This window comes from Alexandromys fortis, unplaced genomic scaffold (assembly GCF_014885135.2).
Source record: "Alexandromys fortis isolate MF-2015 unplaced genomic scaffold, M_Fortis_MF-2015_v1.1 scaffold_195, whole genome shotgun sequence".
NCBI lineage: Eukaryota > Metazoa > Chordata > Mammalia > Rodentia > Cricetidae > Alexandromys > Alexandromys fortis.
In genome coordinates, this window is record NW_026068105.1 from 526,176 (window position 1) to 543,342 (window position 17,167).

The 17,167-nt window shown below is 39.0% G+C and overlaps 1 protein-coding gene across 5 annotated transcripts in view; it reads right to left on the bottom strand.

Annotated features, from left to right (window-relative positions):
• The window catches only part of Rbm41 (RNA binding motif protein 41), a 52,419-nt gene extending 35,623 nt beyond the window's left edge, over nucleotides 1-16,796 (bottom strand). For 4 of the 5 annotated variants that reach the window (XR_007588971.1, XR_007588970.1, XM_050124013.1 and 1 more), the window contains exons 1-5: nucleotides 16,750-16,796; nucleotides 13,287-13,403; nucleotides 12,259-12,451; nucleotides 11,501-11,705; nucleotides 9,750-9,821 (exon numbers count right to left, since the gene is read on the bottom strand). Coding sequence is in view for 3 of the 5 variants with exons in the window: in XM_050124013.1 (XP_049979970.1) it covers nucleotides 9,750-9,821; nucleotides 11,501-11,705; nucleotides 12,259-12,451; nucleotides 13,287-13,403; nucleotides 16,750-16,757 (595 nt within the window). In the remaining 2 variants the exon portion in view is untranslated. The remainder of the gene's footprint in view (nucleotides 1-9,749; nucleotides 9,822-11,500; nucleotides 11,706-12,258; nucleotides 12,452-13,286; nucleotides 13,404-16,749) is intronic. The other variant, XM_050124014.1, reaches the window with a different exon arrangement.
• Between the last annotated feature and the right edge of the window lie 371 nt (nucleotides 16,797-17,167).

The following is a 17,167-nucleotide window of genomic DNA, read 5'->3' on the forward strand; positions in this document are numbered from 1 at the left end:
AAAAGAAAAAAAAAAAAAAAAAAAGAAAGAAATTATCTTCAATCATCAGAGAACGACTTTGTTGTTAAAAAGGCAGAGAGAAAACATAAGTTTTAGAATTAAATACAAAGGAAAATTACTAAACAGTGACATCAACAAATCCATGGGGTAGTGGTGATGGTGGACTGATTTTTAAAATTACATTATACTATTTAAAATTTTCAATTTTCAACAATAATACAACATATCATAAAGAAAGGGGGGAAAGCATGGCTTATACACAAGAAGAGAAAATTAATAGAAGCATGTTTGTTAGGTTAACAAGACAAAAATCTATAACAGTCATTCTAAGTTCCTTAAACAACTGAAGGGAAAACTCACATCATCGGATAAAATCGAACTCAAAGTAAGCAGACAATATGAAAATAAAGACCCTCGTAGGAATTCTGGAGTTGCATGTAAAGTAACTGAAAGGAATACATCACTAGCAGAAAGTAACCAATTGGAGTTAGCACAAGAAAGAATCTACAAACTTGAAGATAACCTCGCTATCTACTCAGAGGACAATAATCCAGTCTGGGAAGGTAAAACAAATAAGGACAAGGAAAACTTAACAGCCTCAGAGGATGAAGCAGATGATCAACCCTCTCGGAGAGCACATACAGATCACAGGAGTCTTAGAAGTTGAAAAAGGGGGGGGGGCAGAAAAAACATTTCAAGAAATCAACTCTGATAACATCATCAAACTGATGAAAAGCATTAATCTACACATCAAAGAAGTTCAACAGGATCAAAGTAGAAAAAAAAACTCAGATATACACCTAGATACATACATCCAAAAGGGGATGCCAAAGGGGAATGCAAAACGTAAATGTCTTTGTGTCTGTGCTTGTGTATATGTACATGCATGTATTCATGGGGGTACTCACATGTTGGGGAGGTTGCACACACACATAAGTGAGCATACATGTATAAGACACAGGACAACTACACTGTTGTTCCTCAGGAGCTTTTTAGACAGGATCTCTCACTGGCCTCAAGCTCTCCTAGAAGGCGAGGCTGCCTACACAGTACATCTCAGAACTCCACCTACTATTACTGCTCCAGCCCTGGAACTGCAAACACATGCCACTATGCTTAGCTTTCTTCTGTCTGGGGCTTGAACTCAAGTTCACATGGCAAGCATTTTATTACTAAGCTATCTCTTCAGCCCAAGAATGAATCTTTAAAACAGTTACTCAAGAAAAGAGACTCATCATGGAAAGGGATCCAAGGAAAATTAACAACTGACTTATCAGACACCACAGAGGCCAGAGGCAATAAGATAGCATATTCAATGTGCTGCAAGAAAAATGCTGTGAACCAAATGTTTTCATCTACCAAAACTGTTTTTCAGAGAGGGGAATAGAAGAACTAGTAACTAAGAAATGACTATAATCAAAGTATGCTATATGCATAAAAGAAAATGTCACAATGAAACTCAGTATTTTGTACAATTAATATACGCTAATACAATGTTCTTATAAAAATTATAATTAACAATGGAAGAAATTCTCAGATAAAGAATTCATTACCAGAAGATCTGCCCTACAAGAGAAAAATTAGACCAAAATAAATGAATAGTGCATAGTAACTAGATGTACACAGACAAAAAACACTCATAAATTGGACTATATAGGTAAACATAAAACATGGTACGTATCTTTTCCTATGTAATTATTTTCTTTTCATCCTATGTGACATAGAACAGTAATTACAAAACTGCTACTACACTTGAAAATCTATACAGATGTGATCTGCATGATAGTGGTGCAAGAAAGAGAACAGAAACATACCATATTTTAGATATGGTTAAAATTAAGTTGCCATTAGAGAAGTCAAACTTTCACTAGTTGCAGATGATATGGTAGCATACATAAACAACCTCCAATATTCTACCAGGGAACTCCTACAGCTGATAAACACCTTCAACAAAGTGGCTGGATACAAGATTAACTAAAAAAAAAAATCAGTAGCCCTCATATATACAAACAATAAACAGGTGGAGGAAGAAATCAGGGAAACAACACCCTTCACAATAGCCCGAAATACCTTAAAATATCTTGGTGCAACACTAACCAAGAAAGTGAAAGACCTATATTACGAGAACTTCAAGTTTTTGAAGAAAGAAATTGGAGTAGATATCGGAAGATGAAAAGATCTCCCATGCTCATGGATCAATAGGATTAACATAGTAGAAATGGCCATCTTACTAAAACCAATCTACAGATTCAACACAATCCCCATTAAAATCCCAACAATTCTTTATAGACCTTGAAAGAACAATACTCAACTTCATATGGGAAAAACAAAAAACCCAGGATAATTAAAACAATCCTGTACAATAATGGGCCTTCTGGAGGCCTCACCATGCCTGATGTCAAGCTCTACTACAGAGCTATCATAATAGAAAAAACAGTTTGGTATTGGTATAAAACAGACACGTGGATCAATGGAATCGAATCAAAGACCCAGACATAAAGTCACATACCTATGAATACCTGATTTTTGACAAAGAAGCCAAAATTATACAGTGGAAGAAAACGCATCTTCAACAAATGGTGCTGGTCTAACTGGATGCTGGCATGTAGAAGAATGCAAATAGATCCATATCTATCACCCTGCACAAAACACAAGTCCAAGTGGCTCAAAGACCTCAACATAAATCCAGATACACTGAACCTGATAGAAGAGAAACTGGGAAATAGCCTTGAACACATTGCCACAGGAGACAACTTCCTGACCAGGACACCAATAGCACAGACACTAAGATCAACATTACAATTAGCAAATGGGACCTCATGAAACTGAAAATCTTCTGTAAGGCAAAAGATACCATCAACAGGACAAAATAGCAGCCTGCAGAATAGGAAAGATATTCACCAAGCCAATATCTGACAGAGGACTAATTTTCAAAATATATAAAGAACTTAAGAAACTAGACATTGAAAAACCAAATAATCCATTTAAAAATGGGGTACAGAGAATACTCAACAGAGGAAAACTAAAATGGCTGAGAAACAAATCTTTAACATCCTTAGCATCAGGGAAATATCAGAGAAATGTAAACCAAAATGACTCTGAGATTCTATCTTATACCTGTTAAAATGGCTAAGATTAAAAACACAAATGACAGCTCATGCTGGTGAGAATATGGAGCAAGGGGGGAACACTCCTCCATTGCTGGTGTGAGTACAAACTTATACAGCCACTATGGAAATTAGGTGGTTCTTCAGAAAGTTGGGACTCAATCTACCTTAAGACCCAGCTTTAGCATATATCCAAAGGATGCTCAATCATACCACAAGGACTATGATCATAGTCATATGATCATAGTTATATCAACTATCATCATAGCAGCTTTATTCATAATAGCCAGAACCTGGAAACAACCTAGATGTTCCTCAACTGAAGAATGAATAAAGAAAATGTGGTACATTTACATTATGAAATATTACTCAGCTGTTAAAAACAGTGACATCAGGAAATTTGCAGGCAAATGAATAGAACTAGAAAAAAAATCATCCTGAGTGATGTAACACAGACCCAGAAAGTCAAACATGATATGAACTCACTTCTAAGTATATATTAGCCATAAAGTAAAGGATAATCATGCTATCATCCAGAGACCAAAGAAGCTAAGGAGCAAGAGGGACCCAAGGGGGGACGCTTGGATATCCCTGGAAAGGGGAAATAGAATAGATTTCGAGGGTGACCTGGATGTGGGTAGGGATAGGAACAGGAGTGATTAAGTGGCGAGAATGAGGAATTGAATATTGGAAGAGATGACTGGAAAGGGGGGCATTTCGAGGTGAGGTAGAAATCTACTGTAACAGAAACTTCCAGGAATCTACAAGGCTGACCACAGCTAAGACTCCTAGCAATAGGGAATACATAGTCTGAACTGGCCATCTCCTGTGACCAGACAAAGACTTCGAGTGAAGGGACTGAGACACCAACCCAGCTACATAACCTTCAACGTACAATTTGTCCTGCCTACAAGATATGCTGGAATATAGGTGGCACAGAAATTGTGGGAGTAGCCAACCAATGACTGGTCCAGCCTGAGACCCATGCCACAAGAGAGAGCCCACCCCTGACACTGCCTGGAGCATCAGGACCCAGAGGCTGGATGGCCCGGAGACCTAGGAAAGAACCAAACACGACTGGAGAAAAAAAAATGTCATCATAACAATGCCTAACAATATTCTGCTATACTCATAGATTGGTGCCTAGCCCAACTGTCATCAAAGAGGCTTCATCCAGCAACTGATGGAAACAGATGTCGAGACCCACAGTCAAACACAATAGGTGGAAGTAGGGGAATCCTGCTGAAGAGAGCAGGGAAAGATTGTAGGAGCCAGAAGGGTCAAGGATACCACAAGAAAATCCACAGAATCAACTAAACTGGGTTCCTAAAGGTTCCAGAGACTAAACTGACAATCAGGTAGCCTACATGGGACTGAGTTAGGCCCTCTACATATATATGTTACAGTTGTGTAGCTTGGTCTTCCTGTGGGACTCCTAACTGTGGGATCAGGAGCTGTCTCTGACTCTTTTACCAGCTTTTAGGACCCTATTCCTCATACTGGGTTACCTTGTCCAGCCTTAATACAAGGGGAGGTACCTATCATTCAGAGACCAAAGAAGCTAATTAGCAACTTGATATGCTGTATTTGGTTGATATCCATGGGAGACCCGCCCTTTTCTAAACAGCGGCTGGATGGCAGAAGAGAGGTGGGGGAGGAGGAGAGACTGGGGGAGAGGAAGGAGAGGAAATTGTAGTAGGGATGTAAAAAATACAAATAAAACCATTTTAAAAATTAAGTTTTCATTAATGTAAACTAATCAAAGATGCTAGCTGTAATCCTTAATTCCTAATGATATTCCTCTATTGTCATCAGAGAAGCACTGTTAACAACTGATGGGAACAGATGCAGAGACCCACAGCCAAGCACTAGGCGAAGCCAGGGGAACCCCACTAAGAATAGGAACCAGAGGGCTTAAGGACAGCACAAGAACAAGACCCACAGAATCAACTAAGCAAAGCTCATAGGGGCTCACAGACACAGAAGTGAGAAACACAGGCCCTGTATGGGTCCGAGCTAAGTTCACTGCATATATGCTGTGTTTGTTTAGCTTAGTGTTCTTGTGGGACAACTAACAGTGGGAGTGAGGGTATCTCTGACTCCTCTGCCTACTCTTGGGGGCCCTTTTCCTCCTACTGGGTCCTACTGGGTCACCTCATCCGGCCTTGATATGAGAGGTTATGCCTAGTCTTTTTTTTTTTAATCTATTTATTATGTATACAGTGTTCTGGGCACCAGATCTCATAGATGGGTGTGAGCCATCATGTGGTTGCTGGGAATTGAACTCAGGACCTCCGGCATAGCAGTCAGTGCTCTTAACCACTGAGTCATATTGTAACTTGCTATAATGTGTTCAGTTGCTATCTCTGGGAGGCCTGCTGGTTTTCTTTTTGGGGGAGGGGATATGCAAGTGAGAGGGGCTGGGAGGAGTGGAGGCAGAGGAAACTGCTTTTGGGATGCAAAGTATGTAAAAAAAATTTTAAAAAAAGATAATTAGGAAGGGAATAAAGTGCGCGTGCGTGCGTGCACACATGCACACACACACACACACCAATGGAGGGTGAATCAAAAGTTAATTAAAATGACATACTAGACAAAATTAATTCCATAAATGAATAAAATAATAGATATATATCCTATCTTATCAAAATAACCTAATACATTAAAATAAACAAACCAAAAACCTCAATCAAAAAGCCATGAGAAGCTATACCCATAAAGTCTCAATAATGTGGTTGCCTAAATAAGACCTGCACGATACAATCACAGGCTGACATGCTAACATTTGCAACAGTAAACAGACTGGACAGGTTTTGTATCTAAACATGCACACAAACATACACACATCAATTAATGCATGTTTGTATATAAATGTTGTGTAACACTAAATGGACTGAGCGGCTTTTGTATATAAACAAACACACAAACACATACATACACAGTCATGAATTTGAGAGGGAATGGGATTTAGTTTTGATCCAGTCATTATCTGGCAGAATGATATATTTTTGCATATTTATAAATTTCCTGTGTCTTAGTGATATTATTTTTCTACTTTTTTCCATTTAAAATAGAAGTAGTGAGTGGATATCTTTACTTTTTTTCTCTTGGTAACAAAATTTCAGTCTTTCACCGCTATTATACTATTAAGTGTTAACACATAAATATGAGCAAATAATTTCTCAAAAGAATGTGACAGTAAATAAGTGGGAAAGGGGAGAGTCCTTTGAATAACTTGTGCTCAAACATTTTTTTTTTTTTGAGACAGGGTTTCTCTGTGGTTTTGGAGCCTGTCCTGGAACTAGCTCTTGTAGACCAGGCTGGTCTCGAACTCACAGAGATCCGCCTGCCTCTGCCTCCTGAGTGCTGGGATTAAAGGCGTGCGCCACCACCGCCCAGCAGTGCTCAAACATTTATAGGAAGAAAAGTCAATCTCAATCTAGAGCTCATGGTAAAAATAGCAAGACAAAATGGATTACAGGTCTAAGTATAAAATGTGTAACTATAAAACCATAAGAAGAAAATACCAGAGAAGGTCTTTTACATCAACAGATACTAGGCAGAGTTCTTAATTCTTATACAGATACATTTGCACACACAACTAAGAAACTCAACAAGAGTTCAAAGCATTTTCTCTGAGGAGCGAGACCTATATAATGAAAGCTAGAAGATGCAGTTGAAACCAAAAATATAAAAAAGAAACAAAGAGCAGGTAAGCACTCATGACCATTTAGAAGACTTAATACTGTTAAAAAAAACCTCACTAGCCAGAGCTCTCTACAGACTCAATTCATTCACTACCAAAGGGTCAATGATGTGATTTTGTAGAAATAAAACATTCTACTCTAAAATACACATGGAATCTCAAGGGACCACCAAAATAATGAAGAAAATGTGAAAAAATACCTTAAGTATTACATATTATTACTTCCTGATTTCAAAACTTACTACAAAAATTAAAAGACCATGCTACATTCTAGGTGTGGTGGTGCACACCCTTAATCCCAGCACTCTAGAAGTAGAGGCAGGCGGATCTCTGTGAACTTGAGGCCAGCTTGGCTACAGAATGAGTTCCAGATAGCCAGGGCTACAAAAGAGAAATCAAGTGTCAAAACAAAACAACAGCGTGCTACTGGCATAAAGTCAGACACATATACCACCAAGAACCCAGAAATAAATTCTAATCCATATGGTAAATGATCTCTGAAGAAAGCAATAAGATCATTCAGTGCAGAAAGAACAATCTTCAAAAAGAACAGTCCTGGGGAACTGAATAGCAACAAGTGACAGGATCCTTATCTTAAACCATAGGCAAAAATTAACTCAAAATGGATCAAAGACCTAAAGAGTGAAAAATTGATAATAGCTCAGAAGGAAACATAGAGGAAATGCTTTGTAATACTAGATTTGGCAATGACTTCTTAGATATACTAAAAGAGGCATAGACAAAAGAAGAAAAATGAGAAAACACCGTGCATTAAAGGATAACAAGAAGAATAAAAAGCAGACACAGAACAAGAGAAAATATTTACAAGTCATGTATCTGAGAAGTGATTAATACCTAGATACCTGAATGGATATGTCTTTATAGAAGACACAAAGCTAAACAGTATAATGAAAAACTACACAGTAGCACTTATTAGGGAAATGCAAATAAAAACTATAACGACATACATCATGCCCTTTAAAGTAGCAATTATCCAAAAAGAGAAAACCCAAAAAATAACATGTGTTCGTGAGAATTTAGAGAAATTGGAACTTTTGTGCATTGCTGGTAGGAATGCAAAATGACAGTCTATATAGAGAACAGTAAGGAGGTTCATCAAAAAATTATACATAGAATTATTGTAAGATCCAGCAATTCCACTTCTGTGTATGTACTCCAAGAACTAAAAGCAGATATCAAACATTTGTACACCAATGTTCACACCAGCATTATTCACAATAACTACACTATGGAAACAACTGAAGTATCCACTGACGAATGAATTGATTAAACAAAGCAGTATGTATATACAATGGAATATTATGCAGCCTTAAAAAAGGAATGCAATTCTGACACATGCTACTATATGAAACAGCAACAAAACATTTATGCTAAGTAAAATAACCCAATCATGTAAAAGATAAATATTGCATGACTTTATTTACAAGTGGTACACAGGGTACTCAAATCCACAAAAACAGGAATGCAGGTTGCTAGAAAGCAGAAGGTAGGAGGTAGAGGAAGTAGCTTTTAATGTGTATAACTTAAAAAGCTCTAGAGATGGGTAGAGGTTATAGTTATAGAATATGAATTTTAACACCACAGAAGTAAATACTTAAAAAATGGTTAAAATAATAAACTTCGTTATATAAATTTTAGCACAATTAAAAACATACTGCTAAGAGAATGAAACGACAAGCTCCAGACCGTGAAAAGTATTTGTAAAGCATACATCTGATGGAGGATTGTGTTAGCATATATAAAGAAATCTCAAAAGTCATTAAGAAGGAAAAGCAATCCAATGACAAAATGGCAAAGATGTGAACAGAAACTTTAGCAAATAGGATATAATGATGGCAAAAAAGCACACAGAGAGATGCTCAGCATCATTAGCCATTAAGAAAAGGCACATTAAAACAACAGGGAGGCATCACTTCACACCTATCAGAACAATCACAATAAATACTGACAATACCAAATGCTGACAAAGATGTAGAGCAAGTCAACTTTCATACACCATTGGTGGGAATGGAAAATGGTTTGGCAGTTTCATATAAAGTTAAATGTGCACTTACCATATGACCCAGTAATCCCACTTCTAGATATTTACCTTAGAGAAATAAAAACTTATGTTCACACAAAAACCTGCACAAGAATGTTAATATCAATATCATTCATAAAGACCATAACCTGGAAAAACCCAAATCCACTTCAATATGTGAATGGATATGGAATATCCATACAATGAAATGGGACTCCACAAAAATGAATGAGTTATTGATATAAACAACAACTTAGATGAGTCTCAAAAGCATTATGCTGAGTGAAAGAAGCCAGTCTCACAAGATTACACACTGCATGATTCCATTAATATGACAATCTCTAAAAGACAAAGCAAAAGTAATGAAGATACGTGATTGCCAGGAACTTGGGGGGAGCGATGGAGTGAGTCTAAAGGGGGAAGAGTATGAGGAGAGTTTGCCTGAGTAATGGAGCTGCTCCCTCTCTTGATTGTGGTGGTGGATACATGAAATCTACATGATTTACAATCCACAGAATTGTACACCAAATAAGGCCCCATGCAACTTTACTGTAATTTCATTTCAAAATGCTAGTTATGATATAATCATCACCATCATCAACAGTTTTACTGATTAATGATATTCAGAATTATTTGTGCAATGGGATCTAAAATTCAGCTAGGACAATGTAGGTCTGGTACAGTAAAGCTAGAGAAGTAAAAACAAAACTAAATGTAAAATCTTGACAACTTCTAACTGCACTTTAATATTTCATATCAGGACAATATGCTCTCTCTAGTTCATTTCCTGGAAACATATATAGTGAATATGTAATTAAATAAGTGCTCAAGTTAGAAGTCTGGAACCCTAGTTTACATTCCTAAATCTAACACTGTAAGAAAACTCTCGACTTGCCTTTTGTGCCTAATTTTATCTTCCTCTTCATTGAGGTCATGTACTTGTCTGCACTTGTCTTTTTGTGGTATGCTGTGAAGGTTTAAAGCAAGGAGTTTCAAAGATAGGAAACAGAACAGAGACACACACCCATCCCCCACCCCAATAGTAGGTACTGCTCTGATTTCCATGTATTACCTCACTTAAACTTCCTAACAACTCCACATCACAGCTACTCATTTCACAGAGAAAGAGCTAAAGTGTAGAAAGGTGATGTGATCAGCATTTCACAGTAAGTGGGGGAGCCAGGTTTTTCCCAGACAGTCTGCTTCCAGAGCCTATGTTCACACTCAGTAAGCCATGGTATCTCTCCACAGAAAGCTGTTCATCTGTTCCCTTCTCCCTTACCACTGCCCTGGCAACTGTATAGCTTATCTTTAACACCATTCAATCACTCACATGACCTTAACATACAGACACAGTTCGGATTTCTCTCCTAGGCTTCATTGCTTCATTTCTGCATCAATATCTGCATATACTAATCCCACCATCTTCACAAATTCAGTGTGTTTAAATGAAACACATCACCCTTCTTCAGACTTAATTTTATCTACTGTTAAGTCACACACCTCTGAATTATCTGCATTATCTCTCCATATTCCTCTCTACTTCATTCTCAGTATCAATTCTTCATGTCATATCACATACAAATCCACCTCTCCAGTTTCACTGTCATCGTCCCAGTCCAGATGCTGAAAACTCAGTGACTTCAATGCCATTCTCTTTCCTCTTTCGAATTCTTTCTCGGCCACTACATTTATCATTTCCAAAAAGAGCTTTTATTATCTTACTATATTCAAATGCACTAACTGAACAAACTAACTCCACATGTCTGTATTATCAAGCAAATAAGAGTCAAGAATTCTGAGCTACCTTGTCAAGCTGATCTCTTAAAAAATGCCCCCAATTAACAATGTTCACACCAATCACTGCAACTGAAATGCTACTCCCTCTCCTGGCCACTAGATAGGCTTAAGAGTATTTCAATCTTACCTCTTCTGAGGCCTTCTTCAGTCATACCAATACAACTCTCAACTTCTGTGGCACTGAGCCAATATATCTAGCATTACTGCTAAAGGGTACACGTGTGCACCTCCATGCCAATTAGTACAAGACTAGGAACCATTTCTTAAACCCTTTCTGTGAACCTTCTACCATGCCGAGTAAACTTAACTGCTACACGAATTCTTTCTGGCTAAGATACATACTGTTTATGTATATATTTTGCATTACTTTACAGTCTAGTCTAAAGACCCATCATAATCGCACTTTATTTCCCCTTCATGTGTCTGACATTATTCCCTGCCATACCCTATTTTGCTGGCACACTGAACGTCTCACAGTTCCCCACATATACCAGGTCCTTTCACAGTATGGCTCCTATCCATCCAGTAGCTGTAATGTCCTTTTCCCTTTACAGTCAAAAGAATGCCTGTTGCTCTGTTAAGATAGTACAAATGTCAACTGCTGACTCCCCCAACTAGATTCGGATGCTTCGTGTTCTATGCCACCTTGACGTTTGATTCAACTCTTTATAACACTTTCAATGGTGTCATGCAAGTAACTATATATATACTTGTGTCGCTCATGGGACTCTATATTTCTCAAGAGTAGTAACATCTTGTCTTTCACTAATTCCCCATATCTAATGCCCTGACGTTAAATCTTTCTTTCAGCTAAAGAACACTTCAGAAGCAGTGAGGATCCCATACCTTGGTAATAAAGAGCCTTAAGGAAGGAGTGACGATCAGTTCCCTGAAATAAAGACTTTTCAATTTCCATTTCTCGCCTGGTCAGTTGTTTGCTCTTTGAAAACCTCTGTGGCAGGCAAAGGATGCGCTGGCGCTCTGAGATCCTTTCTTCAATATCTTGAAGCCGTTTCTGTATTGCTTCAGGGGTGGCCCTCAGCTTTGTCCTCTGAAACCAGGAAAATTAGATGCTTTGTATCATAAAGAACAAAAGTAAAACTGAGCCCTCACTTAAGAAGATGAGAAAGGCCCAGAAATTGGAAGTGTTTATGTAAGTTTTAGTTAAAGGTTAGCCAACAACTTCTCTTTAGCCGTTGTTTCTAACTTAAAAACAAAAGATTCAGACTAACACATGGTTTCATGAAAACTAAGAGCATAAAGGTTCGCAAACACAAAAAAGTGAGCACATGCTGGGGAGTTCAGCTGTGCCCACTTGCAAATGATCACCCCAACAGGACTGGTTGGTGGTTTCCACACCCCAGCATAGAGGCACAGAGTTGGGCATGAGATTGTTCTCTAGAGAGAGGCTTGTGGCTATAAGAAAGCCCTCACTGGTGCTGGGTACACCACCCAGGCACAGCTCATTGCAAGAGTGCCCACACTCCTGGAAGTAGCCCTTGTCCTAGCTTTAAAGCTCCTGTAGGGAAGGAATTTTATCAACACAGGCACACACATACATAAATGAAAATAAATACATCCTTTTAAGAAAACAGCCTTTTTACCTTTTCACCTGAAACATGGCTTTTCCAGATCAGTATTTCTGTTTCATTGAGCCCTAGTTCCCTGAGAGAAGCGGTTTCCTGGTCTTTTTCATGTAGTGTCTGGAACTGGGATAAAGTCATTGTCCCGGCTACTTCCTTCCCAAAGGGCTTGTACATGGTACCCGGGGCAAAGCTCTCTTTCTTAGAGACACATCTGCAAAACACAGAAGAAGAGAATAAGACCATCTTGTGGTTACAATTCACAGTAACCACATTACATATTATGATGAGGCCGCCTATTATTATAGGCCCAGTGAAGCTCATAGGCAAGTCTCTCTTACATTCTTTTGCCAGGGGGAAGCACCATGGCAACAGAATGGAGTTCCATGAATAGTCCCCAAATATCTAAGACTAATAAATGACTAAATTAATGTTTACTGAGTTCCCCCAAGCACTGCGTGCTGTGTTCTGTACTGAGAGATAACAGTAAAAAGAAAACAAAAATCATGGGGCTAGAGAGATAGGAAAAAAATTAAGAGCTCTTATTGCTCTTGTAGAGGACCTGGGCCAGTTCCCAGCACCCACATGGCAGCTCACAACCACCTCCAACTCTAGTTCTAGAGGATTGAAAACCCTCTGGCCTCTGCAGGCAATGGCACACATGGTTCACATTAACTCCCCCAACATCCCCCACACACAAACAAAATAAATCCTCTATTAAAAAAAATATCAAAAGAACAGCCACCTATATAAAGAACAGCATAAGGGAGGCAACTAAATAGGAAATGACCATGTAGAATTATATATACCATGTTAGGGGAAATACAGGATGTTATACTAGGACACACTAAAAGTACTTGGTCCTGGCTGAGGAAGATACAGGAAGTTTCCTACAAAAAGGGACAAAAGTAAAATCTGACCTGTATAAAGAGGTCTTCCTAAGAAAGAGGCTGTGTGAGAGTGGAGGGCACCCACCAGGCTTTAAGACTGATGTATAACCTACAGGTGATGGTCTATTATAACTGCCCTGTTTACAAATCGATACTCACTCTTGAATGGAGACAGAGGTATCAAGTTGATGTTGAAGGAGGCTCTTCAGCTGCCTCTCACCTTCTGTTTCCAACTCCTCCAGGACATGCTCTTCATTCTTCACACAGCTATTTATCCTGGAGCAGATATGAAACACACACACACGCACGCACGCACACGCGCGCACGTGCACACACACACACACATACACACACGGAAAGTAGAAGAGACATGTAATCCGAAATATATTCTCTTCATCTATATTACCTATCAGTGATCCCTTTGTTTAAAGATATTTTTTTCACTGTTCCATCACCCTGAGTATTCATTATACAAACATTTACTAAATGCCTATGTACACAACATGTATTGTACTAGCTACTTGTACTGGCTCGTTTTATGTCAAATAACACAAGCCAGAGTCATTTTGGAAGAGGGAGCCTCAATTGAGAGAATGCCCCCACCAAACTGGCCTATAGGCAAAGCCTATGGTGTATGTTCTTGAGTGATAATTGACATGTGAGGGCCACACGGTGTGTGGTGTCAGCCCTGGATAGGTGGTCTGAGATCTGTCAGCTGGAATGAACCCTTTCCTCCCCAAGTTGCTTTTGCTCATGGCGCTGTGTCACAGCATAGAAAACTTAACTAAGACACTACTTGTGGAAATGAAAGCTATTCCAAGCATAGTTTTGATCAAGGGATTTCTAATATATTTAGGGAGAAGATATACGTACTCTTGTGCTGTGTACACGTGCCTACAAAGAGAAAGAAGCCGGATAAACAATGATAGAGAAACATGCCCAAATGAGTAAAGGTTTGCAGAAGAAAGGGATAAATGGGAGCTAAAATGGAAGAGAAGATTACAGAAAGGTATTCTTAAATTGGAGCTCAAAAGAAAAGGTGAAATGGGAAGTCAAATATGAAAAGACAAAAACACATACTGTGGCCTAATGGAATTGAGGCTTTGAACTACTGAACTAGGGATTCTGGGCCAGACCTGAGCACATGGGTATTAGAAAGCAATTTATCATGCCAATAGGTGTCAAAGAGTAAGCAGTGTTTTAGGCCATATGGACTGGAAGGTAAACTAGAATTACTAGTAGGAAACTGTTGAGGTAAAAGGCAATGAAGTTCCAGACTAGGGCAGTAATAGCAGAAATATAAAGAAGGGATAACATGAGAGAAATCTTCTGGGGGATGATGGTAAAAGAAAGTAGAACAAATCAATAAATAAAAAATAGTAACACTCAAATTCCAAACTCTTGGTACGGTACAAATTTCAAACTGTTGCTACAGTTTGACAGAATGTGGGTAGCAATAAAGGAAAAGAGCTCCAGATGAAATAAACACCTAGGACAGGGAAAATCAGTGTCATAAATACCTATACTGAGTTGTCCAACTCTTACGACTCTGAAATGCGGCATGAAGTACACTTCCAAGACACGGAGTCTGAGGGAACAACAAAAATGGCTGGCTACAGGCAGGACAGTCTGAGGTTGAACATACAGACAGGGTTTTTTTTTTTTTTTTTTTTTTTTTTTTTTCCCAGACACAAGGTTTCTCTGTGTATCTTTGGCTGTCCTGGAACTAACTCTTGTAGACCAGGCTGGTCTCGAATTCACAGAGATCCGCCTGCCTCTGCTTCCCTGAGTGCTGGGATTAAAGGCATGCGCCACCATCACCTGGCTCAAAGAGAACTCTTAAGCCACCTGTGTCCACAAGACCTGAAGGCTTTGGAGAAGAACTTCTGAAGGAAGATCAGAAAATACAAAGAGTGTCTTAATAACTTTCTAGCCCAGACACTCCTTTGGAGAAAAGTGGATCATGGCTGTGAGCCAGTCTCAAGCAACTGAAAATTCTTGCTCAAGTATCAAGAAATAACACAAACATTTAACATGTAATCACAGATTAGACAAAAACACAAAATGTGTCAAATCCATGAGAAAAACAAATACTACATTTCTTACAAAACATAAATATTACGTTTCTTATGAAATGGACATTGTCTACCGGGGTTTATAATAAAACATAGGAAAATCCCTGTAATTATGATTCCTATAATGACCTGGACCTATATTTAAAAACTCTAGAATAACTTACTTTGGCACTAACGCTTAAATAAAACTCTTTAAGCCTTTCTATCTTTATTACGTTGAATCCCAAACAGTTATTGCTAAATTTAATTTTTAAAAATGAATAAGCATATCAACACATATGAATCTATAGAAAAATACTGTTTTAAAAAAGCTTGCTACAGAAAAAGAAAGACAGTATGTTCCCATTTATATAAGGCTAAATAAAACCAGATGAAACTAGGAATATTTTGTTCAGGAATTAAACTCATATGTGGTAAATATATCAAGAAACAAAACAAAAAAAGGCAAGGGAGTGTCTGGCAGTGGTGGAGCACACCTTTAATCCCAGCACTCTGGAGGCAGAGGCAGTTGTGGATCTCTGTGAGTTTGAGGCCAGCCTGGTCTACAAGAGCCAGGATAGGCTCCAAAGCTACAGAGAAACCCTGTCTCAAAAAACCAAAACAAGGTAAGGGAGTAATTGGTGCAAAATCCTAGCTAGAAGGGGGAAACAATCAGGGGAGAAGCAGGGAGACTGTTTTAAGGTATGTATGGGGATGATGTCCTACAGCTTACACCTCAACAGGGTACAGCCCTTTTTAATTATTCCTTAAGATCTACGTTAGATCCATTATTTTTCAAGTAGGAGGTATGCCATCAAAAAAATAGCTAAAATGTGATTTTAACTTAGGGAGGGAAACCAATAACTTAAAAGAAAAATTCAGGAAACTAAGAAAGCATTAAGTATTCCTAAAGGGGTTAGTTGTGCCATACCATCCCAGAGTGAAGACTCTCCTGCAGAGTGAATCTTCTAAAACTACAGTGGACTCTGAAGGATTCCTGTCCTGTCAGAAACTGTGAAGCTCTGGGTCTCAAGGAAGACCCTTTCAGGTTCAAAGGGCCATTTCCTGCAGAACCCGCAGGGGAAACTGTCCTGCAGCGATACCTTCCTTCAACCAAAACACGCCGGTTTTGAGCTGAATTTGGAGAAACAAACTACCACTCTCTAACTTTAGATCCGAAAACAAAGGCCCTGTGTGGCCAGCCCACTATGTCTTTAAAATCCAGACAATGTAAGCGCCCACCCTGAGACCCTCCGGAGGGTGAGACCTAGGAAGGACGGGCCAGGAAGGAGCTGACTCGCATGTCTCCAGAGCTAGGAAAGTGCTAGCCAGGGCAGCTTCAGAGGCCTCTGCCCAGAGGGAAGCATTCCTACAAATCCGCCCGGCCTAGGCCCTTCCAGAGCACCAACAGACTGGTGAGGCCGGCCTTCCCTCCTCCCTTCTCCTTTGTCTTCTCGCTAGAAAGAACCCGCCCCTCGAAAACCTGACACATCCCAAACAAAAGGAAAAGGCCATTTTCAAAAAGTAAAAGATAAAAGTTGCCGCCAGCAACTCGGACGTGCCCTTACCTCTTCATGTTTCCGCAGGCCCCTATCTCTAACTTGGGCAACCAGGCCCCAGACCTCAACTCCCAGAAATCTATGCGGCAGACTCGAAGGTAATGGAGGTGGAGCGAGGGACTCTGGGAATTGTAGTAGAACAGAACTATGTGGTGATGGAAAGAGAAAGCAGGTATTGGATGCACCTGTATAGTGTAAATTAAGAATTTCTAGTACAGGTTAAAGATAACACCCAAAATATACACTTCATGAACCTGGGATTCACCTTTGGCTTCTTGACCCTTTGAGTATCAATAAATCCTAGAATTTCTCTAGTCACCTTCGAATTTGTTCTTTTTTTTTTTTTTTAGCGATACAGAACTTATTTTATTTTTTCTTTTTCTTTTTATTATTGTTATTACAAATTTTCACCTCCTCCCCTCCTCCC